The following is a 20703-nucleotide window of genomic DNA, read 5'->3' as shown; positions in this document are numbered from 1 at the left end:
AAACAACAACATTAACACTTTGGCAAGCAGTAGCATGCGTCACACCAAATTCCACGCCACTTCACGAAAGTCATGCCCAGGGCTCCTACCATTCTTCTAAACTACTGATCATTGCAAAATTTGCATATGAGGACACCATAATTTTAGCAGCATAGCCAGCGGTGACACTCAACATTCATGCACCCATCTCCCACCTGCTGGAATTCCGTTAGTGCACGCCACACATGTGTGGGACCACAAAGTGGGCAATTGGCTTTTGATAGTAACGTGACGGGCAACATGAAGATGGTTGTAGTGCTTAAGGGGATAATACATTCCATAAAGATATCCAGACAAGTGATCCCTTCTGAGCAAGGGCACCATTCTGCTTTACTACCACCCTGGATTATGGGGGAAAAAAAGGGGGGTGTTCGAGGCATCACTTGCTTTAAAAGGTTTAACAGCAAGGTTCCATCCACCAAGTGCAGGTGATGAAGCTGGTAACGAGGCATTCACACAAGCTGTTGCTTGGCAACAGGCCAAAGCACTGAATCCCAGATACCGAAAGAGCACCTACATTGCCTCAAAGGATGCCAACTAGCAGGACAGTGAGTCCAAATACAATTGCATTGGATTGTTTCACTACTGCAGACAAACCAACAGAAATAACTGCTTCAAAGTGATGCACATGAGAAGCGCTGCCAAGCAGATTATTTTTCTGTACAGTGCATTCAGCTGCTTGAAATCTAGTTAATAGAAGTAAGCCATGCCAAGTTGGAAACACATAGCAGGGGCAGGCACATCAAATATCTTTTTGGACAAGAAAGAAGCAATGACTCAAGAACACTGTAAGTCAGCCGCCTCATTGGAAATAAGGAAATTATTTCATATGCTGAAAGATGTCAGTATCGCAACTGTTCAAAGGTTCAAACATGAGAAATTGTTCCTGATTGCAAGTGACTTCAGACTGGGTAAACATTAAGGACCACGAAGCACGAGCCAAAAGAGCAAGAGACATTAATCCTATGGAAAAAGAGAAATTGTATTTCCTCTTTTTTCTACACCAGCATTTCAAATAAGCAAATCAGGGCTACAGAGAGCGGGGACCATAGAGGACGTCGGGAAAAGCTAGAAGAAGCCTTGCACAAGGTGCTGTGTGACAACAGGGGTATTCACAGGAGGGAGAAATCACCACGTGACTGCGAGTGGGCGCGACCCCCCTGCTCCTGTGGCAGTGGGTGTCCAGTCTGCAGCTGGTGAAACAGGCGGTACAAGCCGTGACCAGAGTAGTCTGGTAACACTGGGGGACATTTGTGATACCGCTCTTGTGGTGGCCCACTCTTGAACTGCACTCCCCTCAGCACAGCCTGCCTCCTTCACAAGCACAGCAATGACACCAATCAAAATGAACAATCCACAGCAGACTGGCACAATTATCCTGTCTGACAGGCTACAACACAACATCGCATCTTACAAGTACGTATTATCTACTGCTTTGATACACGTACAGATACCACTTCATGTAGATATTAATTAGCTCACAATTCAAGGGATCATGCCTAACTGCGCCCGTGTCCCTGCATCTCACAATATGCAAGCCACAAAGTATGTCACAAGCATGTCGAAAATTGTTCATCCAGAACCTCCAAAGGAATGCGTGGAGTGCAATATCTTCAACTGAAAAAACTTTTTATAATTGTCCCGCAGTAGTGATGGCAAAGAAACAAACGCAACCGGTACTATAGATGAAATGCTTTATTGGGGTGCACACCCAGCAAAAGAAAGACTCAAGCCACAAGCAAGACTCACTGTCAAATGGCCACTACGAGCGCGGGCATCAGTAGTCAGCCCTCTGATCAGCAGTAAGGCGGGCTGGCATGCGACACCAAAGATTCCAGTGTTAGCATTAGTGGCTGCACCAGTTCCAGAATAAACTCTATTGTTCGCATTGTGTGCACAATCTTACTGGAAGATTCTAAAATAATCGGGAACGTTCCCAGACATACCAGCGCAACCTGTGCAAGGCAGTGGTTACACGTGTAACGGGCCAGTTATATAAAAATAGAAAAGGAAGTGCGTGTCGCGATACCAGAGGATTTCTGCAGAAACTTCTTGGATGTGAAGCGGCTGAAAAAGGCTTTCAAATAAGCAATACTGAAAATAAGCATTCATTTTGCATGAATGCCAATGGTTCTGATCAAATAACTACACACTATAACTCATCAGCGTAGAATTCAAAAGCTGTACAAAAACAACCTTTGAACATAAAATGTTTATTGAACGAAGAAACAGCGCTATAACAGGTCGGAGACGAGAGGACACAAACACGGCGCTGAACAGGAACAGGACGTCCTGTTCTAGCGCTGTTCCTTTGTTCAAAAAGCAGTATGTGCCAGCCCAACTCGAGACGTTAATAACACGTTTAGCCCAGCATCTAACGAGGTGAAGGAAGGTAGAGGGGATATGTTTCAGCTATGACGTAACTGGAAAGCAATTAAAGTGAACCGATCCTACCACCTTCGGACAACGCATCCGATGCTCTACCAAGTGAGGTACAGCGGCGCTTGCTTTCCCATCCACTTTACTGGGCATTCCCGTTTTTTGTGTAATCCTGGGCGTGTTAGCCAGCACCACTCGCAGCCGTGACACTGTTTTGCTGCCAGCTGGATGGGAAAGCTCAGTTGGACGCACTACCCAGAGGGGCAAGTGAATGTTGCATCCACTTTCATGCCTTATGCCATAATTACTACACTACAGTGAAAACATACACGTCTTATATACCACCTTCCTTAGCTTTGTGGGGTTGCAGGTGTCTTCAACGTGGCGGGGCACCTTGGCTCATGATATGTTTACGCGCACAGCAGCGAGACGGGTAGCGTTGAAGCGGGCCCTTTTGCCACCCCCTTCCCCGACTGATTCCTCCTCTCAACGAGAGAACGCGCGTCTCTTTCTCGGGGGCCTCAGTGTCTTGGGAGGTGTGACTGGCCACACCTGAACCAAGCTAGGAGAACCCCAGCCATGGAGTGCAGATAAGCACACACACCAAACGCAAAGAATATAAGCGGTCCATTTGTGGAACTGGGACGACATGCAGGCCATAATCTGCTGCCTTTTTTAAAAAATATCTTCAATGTAACAGAGCTGGCGGACTTCCTGCATAACAAGTGTGCTCGGTACCACCTTGATCAGGGCCTTGAATTTCGGTGATTATTATCTCAAATTACATGTGTTTGTTGCGATACTTAAAAAATGGGCATGCCATAAATTGTCACATCCTACAACTCTTCTATATATTCAATGGCCCAAAAGTTTATAATTAAAAGATTAATTAACAAGTTTTTGTTAAAGGGACACTAAAGGCAAATGTTAAGTCGACGTGGATTGGTGAAATAGCATTGCAGAAACTTTGTAGTGCTTGTTTCATGAAAAGGAAATGCTTATTTTGAATGCAAGTCACGTTTTAGTGGTCCGCACAGTGTTAGGGCACTTCAAATAGCATGCCTGAAAAGGCCTCCCGACGTAGCATTTGCCTTGCCCAACGTTGCCCGCATTTACTGCCCGGCAGCCGACGCTGTGGTTTCTGCTCTGAGGGCTACATTACACAACATCACATTGACGGGGTATTTTGTCGAACTTTGCATTGGAGCAACATTCATGAGCGTGCAAAGCACACACAACAGTACACGATAACGAAACTACCACTGAGACGTGACCACACGAGCAGAGCGCAGTCCTGCGAAAACACAACTTTTGCACAACCCACGCTGTTCTTCACTTTAACTAATGCCAAGTTCTTTTTTCCACAAGTCAAATAGAAACGCACAAGCAGCATTTTATTATGTCTTGCAATGCTTGGAATGTTCCATTTCAATCATAAGTAGCTTCAATACTAATGAAAATTTGTACTCGGGACTCTTGACGTCATCGGGCTCGTTTCAAAACGTCCCACTGGTGGCACATATAGTGTGCTACATTTACCTTAATTTCTCAATCCGCCTCTTTCATTTTCCTGTGCTGCCCTCTGCCGTTTTGGTAGGGGCTTGGCAGGGGCCGGGACAACCGGTATTGCCAGAAGCAAAGCCTCCGAGATGACGAGACGTTTCGCGACTTTTCCGCTAGGGGGGAGAGCCTGCGCTGGGGTGTCGTGAAAAAGGCGGATTCCTAGAGCACCGCTATGGATAACAGTATTGACGTTTTAAATGTTCTCAAACATTGACCTTTCACTCTGACATAAGTTTTTATTTGCCTTGACTGTCCCTTCAATTGCATTTTTATTAAAAATCTGTATTGTCTAAAAAAAAAGAACACTGTGTGCGTGCGTGTGTTACCCTGTTAATTAAGGAAGCAGATTCACTGCATTTTTCAGTCACCTATAACGGCTCACTTCAAAGCAGGCAATGGTTCTTTTATGGTTTGGAGAGAGGCTGCTAGCATCTACAGCCATTTATATACGGTCATGTCCTGGGCTCCATGCGACAAGGAATACATTCCTGTGCCTCTATAACGCATTAGAACAATTAAATTATGCATGCCTTGTAACCAACCTATTCAATGGACCTTTTTTTTTTCAACAACTCAGTTACTTCTAATGATCAATAGACCTGAAGAGGGCCATAGATGCCCTAGTACAGGACGATGTACTCACAGAATTCCTGCGCATACCGAAGTAGTTCACGCAAAGCCACCACCACATCCGTGTCCGACGGCTCTTTCACAGACAACACAGTATGCCGAACATAATTCCAGACTGCACTACTTTTTCTGTAAAAGAAAACAAAAACACAGAATCAAGTATCAGTAAAACAGCGCTGGCAAAAACGACAGACCAGATGAGAAGGACACGTAACACAAGACGCACTAACAACTCTGTTGTAGTTAGTGCGCCTTGTGTTACGTGTCCTCGTCTGGTCTGTCGTTTTCGCCGGTGCTGTTTTACTGCGATTATGAACCAACTAGCCCAAAAGTACATCTTGACAAGTCACAGAATCAAGCCTCTGTAAGCACAAGGTGGAAGAAGCCTTACTTGTGACGCTTTTCACACTGACAATGTTTCTTCTGGGTGATAGCGTCATGTGCTTCCTCAAAACATTCTTCATTCGCGGCCACACCAGAGAATGTTCGAAGAGTCTCGGTAAAATGTGGTTGCACCAAGTGATTCATCCCTGCGCAAGAATCGGTGATCAGTACATTTCATTTTATGGCCACCTGCACTTGACGGGGAATTATCAGCAACCAGTTCATCACGTTTCAAAAGTTTATTAGACTTTTTTTTGTAGACAAGCTGCAGAGGCTGTAAAAATCCCATACTTTATTTCGACAGGCAAAAATTGATAAATTTTCAAAGAAAAAAGCTCATAAGTTAGTAACCCTGAAATGAGGAGCGAAGTAGGCAAAGTTGGCATAATAAACGTTGCTGTGTAGGACTTTTGCAGAACCCTCGTAAAGAACACACCCTAAGGAATAGACGGCACCCTGCACAGATAGCCGGGCTCATATGGGCACCAGCTCTCATTCAACCTTTTGCCAGTGGTGTCACTTGGATAACCTATTTGTCTGCTACTCTGCGGCCATCTGGATAGCTTCAGTGACCAACTGCCGGCATATATGTGACTGCTTTGCAAGTTTGTACAGAGACTTAGGTAAACTATTCAGTGCGGCTAGTACTTATTGTATCGAGGTTGACCTGCATGTACAGCAGTAGACTTACGCCGTGTACGGCTGCGTATATGATGCAGTGTCCTTAGGCGTCCATGCAAATGCAAAAAATTCCTTGATCACTTTTCATACGTCTGTTTTCTAGGTATTTTGCATTTACGCATAATATAATTACACGATACGAGTGCAATGCACTGGCCAAAACATCACCACGAGCACTGAAGCTGGCAACGACAAACAGGTGCCAACTAGCACCACACGTTCCATCCCCAGAAGAAGGAACGAATTAGAACAGGCGTGCAGGTCAGGAGTTCCAGTAAGTCGTGGTAAACACTGTAAGAACTTCACATATATTACAGTGGCGCTGTACATGGCTAGCCGATTCGTCCGTCGCCTGCACACTGAATGCACATCGGAGGGCACGTGATTGGCTGCACCGGTAGTGACGCAGCTGTTCTCTGTTGCACTTCCTCCCGTGCCCCAAAATGTGTAGGCCACGCGCACTCCAGAAGAGCAGGCAGGTTTTGATCAGCAATGCCTCGAACCGAACTGGGAGCTTGAAATGTGCAGACCCGATGTGTCACTGGGGAACAACACTGAAAGCTAGTACTAACCAATGTGATTAGCCCATTACTAAACCATTCATTCCACTCCTCCACGATGGTGATCATGAAAAGCACAGCGTGCAGTATGTGACATAAAGATGGTGATAAACCCAAGCCAAACATGCACGTAACCTCATTAACAAACACAAAAATGTAACCAATAATTGAGTAATGAACTGTGAGGATTAATCCAGTGATAAACACCGAGGCCCCATGTCTCAGCTTCGCTGGTAAAGGACCCTTGACATTCTTGTTTGCGACTTTTTTACTGTAATTTGTAGCTTTGTGTCCGGTAATCCCAAAATTAAATCGTAAATGCTGTAACGTATCATATAATTAATACTTGCATCGTTAATTGTGACCAATTTTAGCATCACTTCGAAACGCCCGCCTAAAATCATAAGAAACTATACTTTGTTTCATACTGTAGAAGGATTGAAAGCTGGGCTAGTTTCAAAAACGTTCAAGTTCCGTTTCATACATCAGGTGCAACGCTGCGGAAGCTATGCAAGAAGTTAGTACGCTCGTCTCGTGCTTTGCTTTCGTCGTTGTAAAAGCTCGTGCAAGCCGACCACGAGCCTGATTGGCTGCAAATAAAACATCAAAAAGCGAAAACAAAGAGGCACTAAGCAATCCAGAACAACTTATTGACAACCGTACAACGGGGTTTGTTTATATCTGAGGCACAAAGCATTGCTACTTATTACTCAGCCTAAAGACGAAAGGAAATCACACTACGGGTGGTAACATTTTTGGACTATTTCATGGTGCAAACGCATCTACTGCAAGCAGTCTCGCTAGCCTCTACAGCGTTGCACCTGATGTATGGAACGGCGTATTCGCCTGGTGCACCACCGATGGCGGCGCTGTGAACGGCGCTCCGGTGACACAAAGGCAAGGATCCGGCTTTTGTCGTCTGCTAGGCTGTGGTTAGATTAGCAGCATTTTCGTTATAGTTCGCTCACGTCACACAGCGTTCCTCGACTATACTAGCTGTATTTTCTTGTAATGATAGTTCTTTAGATGGCTGCTAGCATTACAGGAGGTTAAGAAACGTTAACATTTAACGAACTTCTACATACACCGAGCCATCGCGGTCAGGATCGTGCCACCGAGTTCGTAGCGTCACTCACTGGGCTGGATGGCGTAGAAATAGCTTACGTGAAAGCGCGAACGTCCCACCAAGCGAGTTAAAGAGAGACTGCGCTCCTTTGGAAGCGAAGCGCTATGAATTTCACGGCTTATTCGCAAAAGTTAGCATTATGTAGACAGACTTGAACAAAAGTTCACACTCCACTCCCAATTGTATTCACGCACAAAAAACGCTTGCCGACAAAATAAAATTGATAACTTCATCGACCAGCAGATTATTGCAGCCAACTAGCATAGATAGTGCGAGTTGGATGCAATTAAAACTTGTTACACGTACTATCGGCTCCGAATGAAACTCCAGCAGTGGTGCGCGTGGTACAGTTCGCACAGTTATGATTAGAGATAGATACGCTCTTGCGGTTTACCGCTCGTGAGCCAGAGTCATGCTTTCGATTGCGCAGTGCTGCCTAATCGGGTATGCGTGCCTGTCAATGGTGATGACAGGACGGAGCGTATTATATAGTTCCTAATGCTTGGGGAACGTGCTCCGCTGTTCATGTTTCATTTGTCACCGATGATACAGCTTGGTAAACAGTAGGAAAAATCGGCGAATATGTCCAAGAAGACGAGCAAGAGAGCTCTTTCCCACCATTCTTTTGGCCCCTTTGGCTGGTTACTGCTATTCTTTACCGTGCCGTAACAAGATTGCATATTTTACGATGAAAGCTTTCGATTCCTGATCAAGCACGAAAATTCCCTGTCGGCGTCCCTAGTCAACAGCGTCAACACAAGTAATGCAAAAAAACCATCACACGATGACGTCACCTTGTGACGTCCTCATGACATCACAGATCGCCAAAATTTGTGACGTCATAACGTCACGTCACATGATGTCATCACGTCACATGGTCGGTTTGCATTGCCTCCATGATCGACCCACCGATCGCGGAGGCAATGCAAAACCAGGCGATGTGTAAAAATCTCGCAATGCCTCCGATCCTGGAGGCAGTGCGAAACCATGTTACGTCCAGAAAGCATTCGGAAGGAGGCAGGGCAAATGCATTGGGCAAATGCATAAGGGACCCTGCGAGTCTTTTTAGTACAGTGACCGCATCACGCCCTATCAGGAGTCGACCGTTGAGAGTGATTTACAATATGTTATTGCAAATACATCTTACTACTTTTGATGCGAAAGCTTTGTATTTGTCTACGTTAGTATGATTACACTAATTCTGTTCAGCATACTTTCAAACGACCGGGAATGAGTCAGCGAACGTTGATTTATTAATGTAGGATTAAAATATGCTGCAAAAAAAAAAAAGAAATAACAACTTCGCACAGCCTACGAAATATTTCATATCACCATCATGCATCCCCTTTTGACAGGTGCACTCAACCTTTTTATTTCTTGTTTAAACTTCAAGTACTTACGACGCGCTTACACGGCAGCTGCTGAAAACATGGATTTAATGAAAGGTTGTTGCCTGCAATGACCATTTAATTTATTTGAATGACATCACATGTTGCTTGTGCTGAAAACTCCGAACAAAGGAAATGAATCGAAGGATCTCCAGGAACCGCCGTCATTCGGCGACATGGCTACTGTGGCTACGCCGCCAGGCCTCTTTGCTTGGTGCGAGCCATGCGTTGGTCTTCCCCGCACGAGCCACGTGTCCGGACATGCTGCTAGCCTACGTCACTGCGCAACGCCTTTCCTCATTGGCCGCCAGTGACAACCCCCTTCCCCATGAGCTCACTTCTGCCTGGCGCAGGCTTGCCCGCGTCAGATGCTCGCACGCTTGCAACGAGGTAGTCACGCACTGCTATTGCAGGCGGCTTCTCGTTTACGCGCTTCGGTGGTTCCCCTTTTTGTGTGGTAACCATAGCGCCACAGGCAAGTGTAGTCGATCGGTCTTGCGGAGTTACCATGACGGCCCGCAAACCCGTGAGTGTCGCACTGTGCTGCATCTTGGGTTAATAAACCCGTGTTTGCTGACAACCTGCCTCGAGTGCCTTTTCTGCACCGAGACGGAGAGTCAACAAACCCGGTCGTGGCGTCTTTGTTCGCTGCGGCAGTGGAGAACATCGTGTGCCTTCCCGGTAGCCTCGTAAGGTAAGCTTCGTGCAAAACCTATCTCCACAATGCAGATGTACACATTGATGGCTAGCAGACGACACCAGGAGCAATCGACACTGGACGTGCTCCTGACGGCAACTCCGCTCGATTTTGCTGGGCATTTTGCTTGAACGTTGAGTACAAATTGCTTTATGAACTTGCCCACTAACGTTTCAATAACTCGAGCAGGAGAGACTGGCCAGTAGCGTCGAGCAGCTTTCACGTAGTGAACGCGCGAGCGAAGAGCGGCACCAGAGTCCCCTCTCTGACGTCACACGCTAGAGGGCACCACTCAAAGATCTCGAGGCGAATAGCGCCCCACCACTGGGGAGCACCTAAGATCACATGCGCTCAAGTGTCTATGACCTTCAAAGTGCAGTTTTCAAATCGGGGGCCCTACACGTGGTAAAGAAAGAAACCATGTGGGAGCTTCAGTATGAGTTAAGCCTGTTAAGATCGTGTCCCCTCAGGAAAAAGAAAAGCAGTCCTGGCGTAAGCAGCCGCAACCACCTTGAGAGAAGCCCGACCACAGAGCGAGAGGCGTGAGGAACAACAGTCCTCGTCGGGTGCCAGTCATAGTGTGGACCTCTTCCTGTCTGCAAAACAGTGCGATGCCACTGCGAGTGCCACACCCACAGGCCCCACCCTCGGAGCAGTTCTTTCTGCACAGCAGCGCTGCGTGTGCATGTCTTTGACTGAAGTTTCTGCAAATTGCCGTTTTCTGAAGTCAAAGCTTTTAAAAGGAAGAGACACTGCCTATAATGCACGATTGTGTTAGGCCAAGATATAGTGATTTGCTCGTTGTGCACAAAAAAGTCTTATGCTCTTCAAAAGCAAACATACATTTTGATGACGGGTGTTTGGAAAAATATCTGCATGGCACGGATCTGAATGTACCCTATTTCCATCGTGACATCTGCACTGCAGTTTTAAGCAATGTAGAGCATTGCAACATGGTTTTGAGCTGCTGTGCACGAGGTCACGGATTGAATTCTCACTCAAGGCGCAAAAACTCTGATTGGATTGAATGAAAAACACAGAAGCACAGCAATGAATTGGGCTAGTTGATGGTGGCTCATGATTTTTCTTGTGCTTCGTATTACGCGATGGGGACTACAGGACAGGTGGTACTGCACGCCACCTGTCCTGTAGTCCCCGTCTCGTAATACCGAACGCAAGAAGTAAACACTCATTGGCATGCGTTTGGTTGAGGTTAACAAATGCCCATGAAAATTAAAGCGGTGTTCTCCCCTATGGCATTCCTCATAACCCACTGAGCAGTTTTGCAATGTTAAACATGATGATTTAATTACATACATAATCTCTTGCACGGTTACTTCGCTGTATCTAACACCTACAACGTGTTTGCGAACTTACTTTGCTGCTTTGGACTTGATACACAAACAAATAATGTGCACCATCACTTCGTAAAGATGTAAGCTAACAAGAGTAGGACAAACAAGAGCCTCCACTGTTTCTATCGAGGGGGTACATGGCACTTTAAATTTTTTTATTTCTTGATTAATTTTTATGAAACTTTCTGGATTTATGTGTATTTGCACGTTTATTTCAAATATGCAATTATTTTTCTACTATAATGTGTAGTTTTGCAAATATTAAGTATTTAATGTACCTATTGGGAAGCAAAATCTTTTCTAAACTGAGAGAGTTACAAGATAAACCAGCATATACAATAGTCTAGAATCAGAACTGTGTGCTGTGCAACAAAAATGGATGTTCTAAACCCATTAGAACAAAAGTTATGGTAGTTTTACATTTGCGAGTGAAATCCCAGCTAGAAATTGACTCACTCCAAATGTTCAACATACCATAACTTTCACTCAAATGGGTTTAGAGGAGTACTGACATGAATTTTAAAATTTTTCGGGTTGTTGCTCTAAATGAAAGCACGGGTGTCGAGAACCCTAAAAAGATTGTCGTGGTGCCTGGGGATGCATTGCATATATTTTTAATACCGCTTCTTTCAACCAGCAGTTTCGGTTTCGGGAGGGCGGCTTCATAGTGACGTGTCAAGTCCCGCAACCCACAAAATATGCACCTGCTGTCCTTTGCTGTCAGTCGAACGTGGTTCATGATGAGTGAACTGTCGTCCAGTGCCTCCAACAGCGATTTCTGTGATTTAGGCTGCATGCAGAACCCAGACTTCGCAAATCAAGTGAGCTGACTTGAAACGTCATAGGGCTCTCCATGCGGTGAAGCTGCCTTGCAGATGCTGGGAGATGAAAACTTTAAAATCAAACAAATATTTATACGTGTTTCCCGGATGTGATGTGGGGAGAGCGTTAACATTACCCATGCCAAGGAAACCAAAAACGTCCGTTTTGCTGCACTTGAAAATCGTGTCAGTACTCCTTTAGAACATCCATTTTTTGTTGCACTGCACATGGTTCTGATTTACAGATTCTAAGGCGAAAGCTTTAAATGCTTCATCAAATGCGAAATTTGACCGTCAGCGTCGATTGTAACGCGTCAGTGGCATCGGGGACGAGTGATGGAAAAAATGATCGTTATGTGGTGATGTCACGGATTGCCAAAATTTGTGACGTCATCAGGATGTCAAGTGACGCTACGTCACTTGACGACGTCATCAAATGACATCGTAGCTTGGTCAAAGGTGGTCTGATCACAGAGCCAATGCAAAACCATGTTCGGTGTAGAAAGCTTTCGAAGGGCGGCTGGGGCAGGATCAACTGAGAATCGTCTTCAAGGGGCCGTGCAACAATTTTCCAAGTAGCCATGGAATGGCTTCACTAAAAGAACTTATTGCCTCAGAATCAAACACCGCAAAAATTTTTAGAATCCGTTCAGTAGAAGCGGAGTTACAAAGATTTGTTGCACGCTGTAATCGCTTTCTCTTCTCTCACCCCGACGCTGGAAGCTAAGCAGGGGGGGATGGCACGAGGGAAGAAGGTACCTCACACGCATCTCCTGACCTTGAGCACATTTTATTTTATTTTCTTCGAACACGTGGTGTACTTTCAGTGCGATCGCGCGCGCGCATGCGGGTGAGTGGCGGCCTCTCGCGGCGGCCACAGTAACTACCGAGTGCGCCATGTTCAAATCAGCCAATGGTGTGGAACCTGCCTGTGATTCGTAAGCACAATTTTTTGCCGAGAGAAGAGGAAGCGATTTTTAGCTGACTGCGAATTTATTGTAAATTCCAGGCCGCGTGCTGCGCTATAATGTTTGGCTCGCGTGTTCTCGGGAGCCTCGACTCGGCAGCGTTTTCTGACCATGCTGAAAAAGTGTTGCAGGGCCCCTTCAAGTGAATGCATAAGGGACCCTGTGAGTTTTTGTGATATGCTTATTTACTTCGCAACTCTCTCAGTTTAGAAAAAATCTTGCTCCCAAAATTACACATGAAACATTATGAATTTTCAAAACTACACATTACACTTGAAAAATAATTGCATATTTGAAATCAGCACAGAAATTTACATAAACTCACCAAGTTTCATCCAAATCAGTCAACAAAAAAAAAACATTTTTAAGAGCAGTTTCCCCCCCTTAAAGGGGGGCCCTCGAACACTTTTGAAGCACCCAATTTTTACTTGTTTGCACAGACATAGCTGGGGATAATTTTAGCATAAGTCTAAGCACCGACATTAAATTATTTAGCACTTTAATCAAGTAATAAAGTCACTACATCGCTGCCGACTGCATCAGCGTGCAGTGGCGCTCACCAGAAGTATTGCTGGCGAAAATAACGGAAAAGCATGCACGCCTATGATTGAGAAAATGTAACATTAGAAGTGATCATGGTGTGGCATCTAAACTAAGATTACTGTTGGGTTTCATTTTTCTTTTCTGTGCCTTTCCATTGAACCCTAAGTAGACGCAGTGACAACAAAAAAGGTCACTACAACTACAAATCTCAACCGAGGCACTGGCTACCATTTCGCATCTAGCTTTTTTGCTTGTGCAGATAGGATGTTGATATGCTCTTCTTCCCTCCTCTTGCTTCCATAAGTTTGCGAGCAGCCTCATTGCGCACGTGCGGTACGCTCTTGATGCTTACTGAAGCAGTGCAAGTAATCCCGTTCGTTGAATTGAGGTCACTTCACCGTTGTAGTTCTTCGGGCAGCTTACCGAAAAACTCTCGAAACAGCTTTGCGCAGTCCCGGTATGCTCGACCAGTAGGGGCAACCGTGCTTCCCCGCCCTTGTTGTTCCACAAACTCCCATCTCAGAGGAGGGAGTGACAAGGAGTGTCATTGTAAGGAACGGCAAGCAGTAGCACCCCACTCCAATTCTCACAAGGCATGGTGCCACGTTGTTTGTTACTATGGAAATGGCGTGAACAATACATTGGACAGGACACGCAACAATGGTGTGCAAGCTTCCCCTATGTAGCTTACAGAACTTTCAGCTCATACAATTGGCGACGCATTGCAACATCACTGGCAAGTGAAATGTGGTCCTGGGACCACGAAAAAATCGAGTTCAGGGTAAGCTTTGTTTTTTTTTTTTGCTTGTATCTTGAATTTTCTAGGCTGAATAACTTTCGACTCCGTGCCCCTATCGCTGCCGTTTTTCCTGCATTATTCTTTCCATCCTTCAGTCTACTATCCCATGAATTTCAGCCTACATATCCCACGATTCAAGCCCCCTAAAAATGAGGGCTTGAATGCCGTCACAGGGCCCCTTTAAGACATACGAGATCTCTGATAAAACGCAATACCCAGAACCAGTTTGCATACTCGCCGTGGCGAAGCATACATGCAGCTTCGGAAATGCTAAAACATGCTGGGACCTCTGGCATAGTCGTACCTTTCAGCCCAGAGATGACGCACTTTTTTTTTTCCTGCACACAGCGCAAATGCTGAGACGTGTGCAATCACAGATCATCGCGTCGCTAAAACGTCAAATCCTGATGTTCCATCGGCAACCACTCACTGCAACTGGCCCTGTTACACACAACACGCGCCAACGTCTTTGCAAACAAGATGTGTCGTTATTCACTCAGCGCGCACCACACACAACTTGTCAGTTTCATGGTTTGTTAAGAAGAGCCAAAGATGTGGAGGACACTTCAGCGTTCTACTTCAAGAGCAGAACGCAACAGCTTACTCGGGCCCCGTGCACATCACCTTCTCAATTGCTAACTTAGCTTCGGTTCTCGGTTCATGCCTCAACTGTGCCGTTAGGAAATGAACGACCGCGTGCATAACATTGGCCATTTCAATGTATCCTAGAATGCCTACTGCAAGTAAAGTTGTTAAGTGCCCACTACACCATAATTATTCTATTTGCAAATCAGCGAAGGGCCCACTAAGTGTCTGTAAGGCAACATGCAATCCTACGCAGCGGTTCACTTTGTTGATGCTTTTGCTGTTGATGATGATTAAATATGTCTCATTGCTTTGTAATGGGTGAACCTTTAAAGCACTCATTCGTTGCGCAGTTGACATGTTTAGTGCCTGGCATGATTCTACACTTCTGCCACACAATATTACATGCGTTAAGGAGACTCCTTCCACTACATGACATTCATATAGTGCTTTTTCCGAAGCAGTTTCAAGAAATAGCATGGCTCTGTGGTAAAACGCCTGCTTGCCACGCAGACAGCCTGGATTCAATTCCCACTCGAACCAACCGAAGGTTTTTATTATTTTATTTGCATCTTTCTCAATTTTTTGGTCACAGACATGAAGATTTTTCGCTCACAACGGCACTGACAACGGAACTTTTGCAAAACGAGCTCTTTAACGCTCTCGCGTTAATATCGTCGCTGTCTTTTAACAAACACTACATGCCACAGTAAACGCAGCACATTTTCGAAGACGATGTCACTGTTGTTCGCACAGACCACCACGCAAGTTCACCTCTCCAAGTTAAACAGACAGCCAGCATGGCACGTTCATCACGCAGTTTACAACAGGTCACAAATAATCTTGCAATGGTAAGATGACAGTAGAGGTTCAAAAGATAAAAAGGTAAAAAAAGATGGTCGATCGCTCTGTCAGAGGAATCATTATAACACGAAAGTGAAACGTGTCGTCACAGAAGTAGCTGATTGCTTTAGTGCAGTGGTATACCAGAGCTTGTATAATGTCTATTGTTGTTCGGTAGATGTAGCACCGCCTGGTGTGGACGCACTCATGTTGACGCCTAGTGGCACATCTCCGTACCTACGACTAACGTCCATGATCACGATTTAACCCTTGCAGTAGCTGAACTTCTTAACATATACGTGGACACCGCATATGGTGATCCCATGCAAATATGGCATCAACAAGCACATAATAAACACTGATACTCGATATGCACTCCTCCAAAGCGTCGTGAAACGCGAAGAGAAACGCTACGTGCGTTGTGTCTTCCTTCTAGCCTGGCAGTTAATTCTCACAGGGCGAGCGGTGAACGCGGTGCGACAGCCAGGCGAGCGTCTGAGAGCTATTTTTCGATATGGATGGATGCTATGAGCGAGAATTGGGCTAAAGCTATCACCTCGCGGTGTGTTAAATGAGATTACACTTCTATTGAAAACACGCCAAATGGGACGGTCGCAGCAACGGCGCGTTTTTTTTTTTTTTTTCGAGCCTGGTGGCACACATGTCATCACCCCGTTATAAAGGGGACGCTCAGAGCATCCATCCATCCATCCATGCAACAGCCTGCGAGAGGAAAGTATGAAAGATAAAAGGCGCGTTCATGCAGCCTCCGTTATGTGTTTGGCAGTAGCTCAGTGGGCTAAACGCCCGCCAGCCATCGTTGCGGACCAAGAGGTCATGGGTACGATTCCTGTCAATGGAACTTTTATAGTTTTTTTTTTTTTTTTGCCGCTTGATTTCCGTGACGGAAATACGTCATGAAAATCATAGTGGACCCCGGCATAAAACACTTTCGTGTTAAAAAAAAGAACTGCGCCAAGCACCGTGTGACTGCACCACACTGAGCCAGCAGCGGGGGCATTTTGCCAACCACCGCCAATGCACATGCGCTGGTGACATCACACAGTGACATAGACGCCGCGGTGCAACGTACACCAGGAGAGGCCCATTGTGTGTGCCCTCCAAATCTTGTGTGGCGTCGACAATACTCGCTTAACTCGTAAACCGTCACACAATACCAGTAACGTTGTCGCAAGGTGCTGCAAACTTGGATGAGCATTCACGCTTAATTTAAAACGAAATTAAGATATCTTAAAGGGGTACTGACACCTTTTTTCGAAGGAGAGTTTACTCCGCCATACAAGTCTCCTGTATGCAGAGACGGCTCTGAGCAAGTGTGAAGCTCAGCAAGTGCTGATATTTTATTTTCATATTAAAGTCAATTTTTCCATGGCGCACCTACCCACATCGACACTAGCTTGACGTCAGGTCACAGTACTAATTCTGGTGACTTCACGCAGCAGTCTGGCTAGTTCTGATGACGTCAGGTACCAAAACTTCCAAGATGGCCACTTGTGCGTCACCAAAACATTCAAAATGGCCGCTTATGTGTCGCCAACAGATCCATGGTGCAGAGCGGCCATGGAAACGCCGCTATATATTGTGCAAGCATGTGACAAGAAGCTCATACCATGTTGTGACGTCAGGGTACAGCAGGAACCGAAACTAGCTTTTAAAAGCATACTGTAATTACTTTTTCAGGGTGCAGTCGCACTTAGCACTATTTTTTCTAGGCTCTTGAGGGCCTGGCCTTTCATTTGATGCAAAAAAAAAAAACCGACAGCTGAAAATTTTCGTGTCCGTACACCTTGAAAGGCAACGTTCACCGCTAATAATCGGTGAGAAGTGTCCACATACAGGGAGTATGCACTGAAACTCAGCCTCTATGTGCCACTGCGGTGAACCGGGCTGGGCACCATTTTTGAGGTTGTCATGCAGCAGATGACCCATGCTTGCCACTGTGTTTGCTGTGTTTATGTGACGGGTAATGTGTGGTATTCCCCGGCCTTCCGTATCCTCGTGTGCTGCATTTATAATACTGTGGCGTTGGAAATTTCCACTACTACTGCGTGCTACATGGACTTGTAAAAGTGCCCAGGCAGCAGCAAGCTGTTGCTATGTGTTGATAATGTAACTGATCCTTTCGCTCTTCTGTGCTACTGCAGTGAAAGATGAAGCTCAGCGACTATGCAATGTCGCTGTCTGAAACCCGAGCGCAACAGGTACATCATCAAAGTCACAAAATGCGGTGGTGATGACCCCCTGGCGCTATCTGACTACTACATCACGAACAGTGTTGGTTCTTATCCTAGTGTAGACGGTGCGGACATCAACGGCTATCTATTTCACGGGACAAACTTCGTGACGCAGGGGCAATTGAAGAGTTACAAATCCTTGGAGGCTCATAATTACGTCACCAGCTTTCTAGCAGAAAATGAGACTAGAAAACTGAATGCCTTTTCAATTGACATGAAAGACCTGTACTACGCGATACCACAAGATGCTCTTCTTACTAGCGTAGCAGAATGCATTGACAGCTACGGGGAGGTTTCATTCCAAAATGCTTCCGGTATAGCAGTAGGCTCGTTCCTGGAGCTGCTAAGAACCTACCTTGGTTCTACTTATGTAGAATGGAAAGGGGACATCTGTTTACAAAAAGATGGTTTGTGCATAGGTTCATGCATAGCTCCGATACTGAGTGACATCTTTTTAGCGAAATTAGACTGTTGCAGCAGCGCCTGACACCCACTCAAGTGTTACGTGTTTTTAGATTCGTGGATGACTTTTTAATTGTTCTAGATTGTGACGAGGAAGACTTGCAAAAGCAACCTTCTGATATACTTGCACTTTTTCGTCAGTGCTTGGCACCTTTAGTTTTGACTCACGAGTTTCCGGTTGATAGTTTTTTACGTTTCCTCAATTTAGGGCTTCATTTTTCACCGCGTCACGTCTGCTGGGCATTCCAGCCAAGAGCTAAAAAACCGGTTTTGTTGTTTCATTCCTCGCATTCTAAGCTAGTCAAGCGTAGCATCGTTTATTCATCCTTTGACAATGCCCTAAAGAAATCATGCATTCACCGGCTGCGAAGTAGTTTCGACGACCAAGTTCGTCATCTAAGAGACGCGGGGTACCCGCGAGCAATTCTGTCCAGCGTTGCAGAAAAGATGCTAAAAGTGAAGAACCAAGGCGCTAACGCCAACCGTGCAGCAGCACAAGAGTGCAGTACAAAGAATGTATCCGCTATTCCTTATGTACATTCTGTTTCGCACAACTTGAAGGAAGTGGCAGAAAGGGCGGGAGTAAAGGTGGTGTTTACCGCACCCGACAAGCTGGCAAAAACGTGTCGGGCGGTTAACGAAGAAAGTAAGACACCTGTGTGCACTAAGAAGCATCGCGACAGGTTTGTACAGTGCACCGATAATGTGGTTTACGCAATCCCTTTGTCTTGCGGTGTGTCATACATAGGCCAAACAGGAAGATGCCTAAATGATAGATTAAAAGAGCACAAGTACAACATAACGAAAGCGGTATCGGGGCATCTAGGTATCCATTGCAAAGACTGCGGTTGCGCACCTCGATATGAAAGCACTGGCGTCATGTACAAGTCAGCTGACAGGTTAACAAGGGAGGTTGTTGAAGCCCTAGAGATTAAAAAGAATCTTGTGTCAGCATGCCTTTTTGTAGTAGGGTACGCATTTGGGCTGGTTGGTTCATGATTACGAGTGAAACACAGCGCTAGACAAGAAAGGACCACGGCGCTGACCAAATGTGTTTCATTCCTTCAGTCAGCATAAATATACTTCACCACTATCGCAATGAAACTACAGAAAAATTCAGCCTGCACAGAGGCAGTAAGGCGATCAATGGGACATGAATGCTATCTCCTTCGGAAGGAGGGAAATCGAGGGGAGGCTTACACACGCATCGCCGCTATTGTGGATGTGATAAGCCTCTGAAATGAGACGCGCGCGCTCGTCATGGTATTTTTCTGTTTTGCTTTCAGAGAAGGATGTCAGATTTCTTTCAGGAACCGTTTTGCACACGCAGTAGGAGTGACCACATGATGCAGTGTCATATCTTTGGTAACCTTCTTTCTTCTGTTTATTCATGTGAAGGCAGTATTTATTCTGTGCAGATACTGAATAAACTTTCAGTTGTTAGTGCGCCTTGTGTTACGTGTCCTTCTCCTCGTCTGGTCTGTTGTGTTCGCCGGCGCTGTTCTACTGCGGTGGGTTGATGGAAGCTCTGGGTTGGTTTTGATTTGCGCTGGTGTTTACATACAAGGAACAGGGTGGCTAGCTGGAGCGCCAACTTAGAACTCGTGGTCATTGCCATAGGTGTGCGCAGGGTTCCCCATTAGGGGGGGGGGGGTGAAGGATCATCACAGCCCCACCTTCCTTGTAAGTCAATGTACGAGGCAAAATATCCCCCCCCCCTTAGGTGACTGGGGGGGTCAATGTATGGGGCAGATTTTGCGCCACCCCTCTTAGGCTATTAGGTGGGGCGCCCCCCCCCCCCCCCCCCCCCTGTGCGCACGCCTATGGTCTGCATGCTTAAAGGCCAACTCCGGCGATTTTTCGAGGTCGACGGATCTCAATGAAATTCCCTGGGTACGTTCCTTTGCATGTTTCCGTCATTTCTGCCAAATTACAGGCTTGAGACATGCGCAGACTATTTGCAAATGAATCTTAAAGATTGTCTGCAAACGCCCTCCTGGCTTCCCACAATTATTGGCAACATTGCGTCTGTGACGTCAGTATTGGGAAGGCGGCGGAAGTGACGCAGCCGAGGGCACCGCTAACTTTGGCGCTTCGGCCGCTACAGCCAGCGTCTGCTGTGCACAAGGCGACAGACAGCGTTGGTTTGGCCCGCGCTTCGCTGGTCGTCCCGGCTGTCATAGTTTTCATACTCCGCGCCGGCGTGACCGGCATGCCTTGCACGACTTCCGGTTCATTCGTAACAACGTCTACGTCATACGTAGACAGTACACTCGGTTGGGTTTCGGTTTCGGTGTTGCGCTGTTTTGCTTATTTAAAATTATTCTCCAATTTGCCGAGTATTTCTGCTATCGGGCCAGTAACAGGAGCGTCTCAGGAACATAAAAGCACCATTACTTTGACATGGCCAAAAAATCGCCGGAGTTGGCCTTTAAGGAGTCCTGACAAAAATTTTCGCCCCGCGTTTTTTTGCTGCAATGTGTTGCTGGGAGCCTGTTAGCCATAACATGGCACATCGTTTGCTGCAGCGCGTGACAGATAATTAATTACAAGCTCCTCATTACCGACACAGCCTTAGTTTCGGTTCGACAGAGCTCCAAAAACGACAAGCCGCCGGGTGCAACT

General features: G+C 46.1%; 1 protein-coding gene across 1 annotated transcript in view; it reads right to left on the bottom strand.

The window, feature by feature from the left end:
- Positions 1-20703, bottom strand: part of LOC119397040 (activating signal cointegrator 1 complex subunit 3) — a 623467-nt gene that overhangs the window by 596574 nt on the left and 6190 nt on the right. The window contains exons 2-3 of the mRNA XM_037664465.2: positions 5003-5141; positions 4625-4740 (exon numbers count right to left, since the gene is read on the bottom strand). Of these exons, the coding sequence (XP_037520393.1) occupies positions 4625-4740; positions 5003-5139 (253 nt within the window). The 5' untranslated portion in view covers positions 5140-5141. The remainder of the gene's footprint in view (positions 1-4624; positions 4741-5002; positions 5142-20703) is intronic.

The sequence above is a fragment of the Rhipicephalus sanguineus genome, chromosome 6, assembly GCF_013339695.2.
Source record: "Rhipicephalus sanguineus isolate Rsan-2018 chromosome 6, BIME_Rsan_1.4, whole genome shotgun sequence".
Taxonomy (NCBI): domain Eukaryota; kingdom Metazoa; phylum Arthropoda; class Arachnida; order Ixodida; family Ixodidae; genus Rhipicephalus; species Rhipicephalus sanguineus.
Note: the sequence above shows the minus strand (reverse complement) of the source record. Positions and strands in the feature narration are given on the sequence as shown.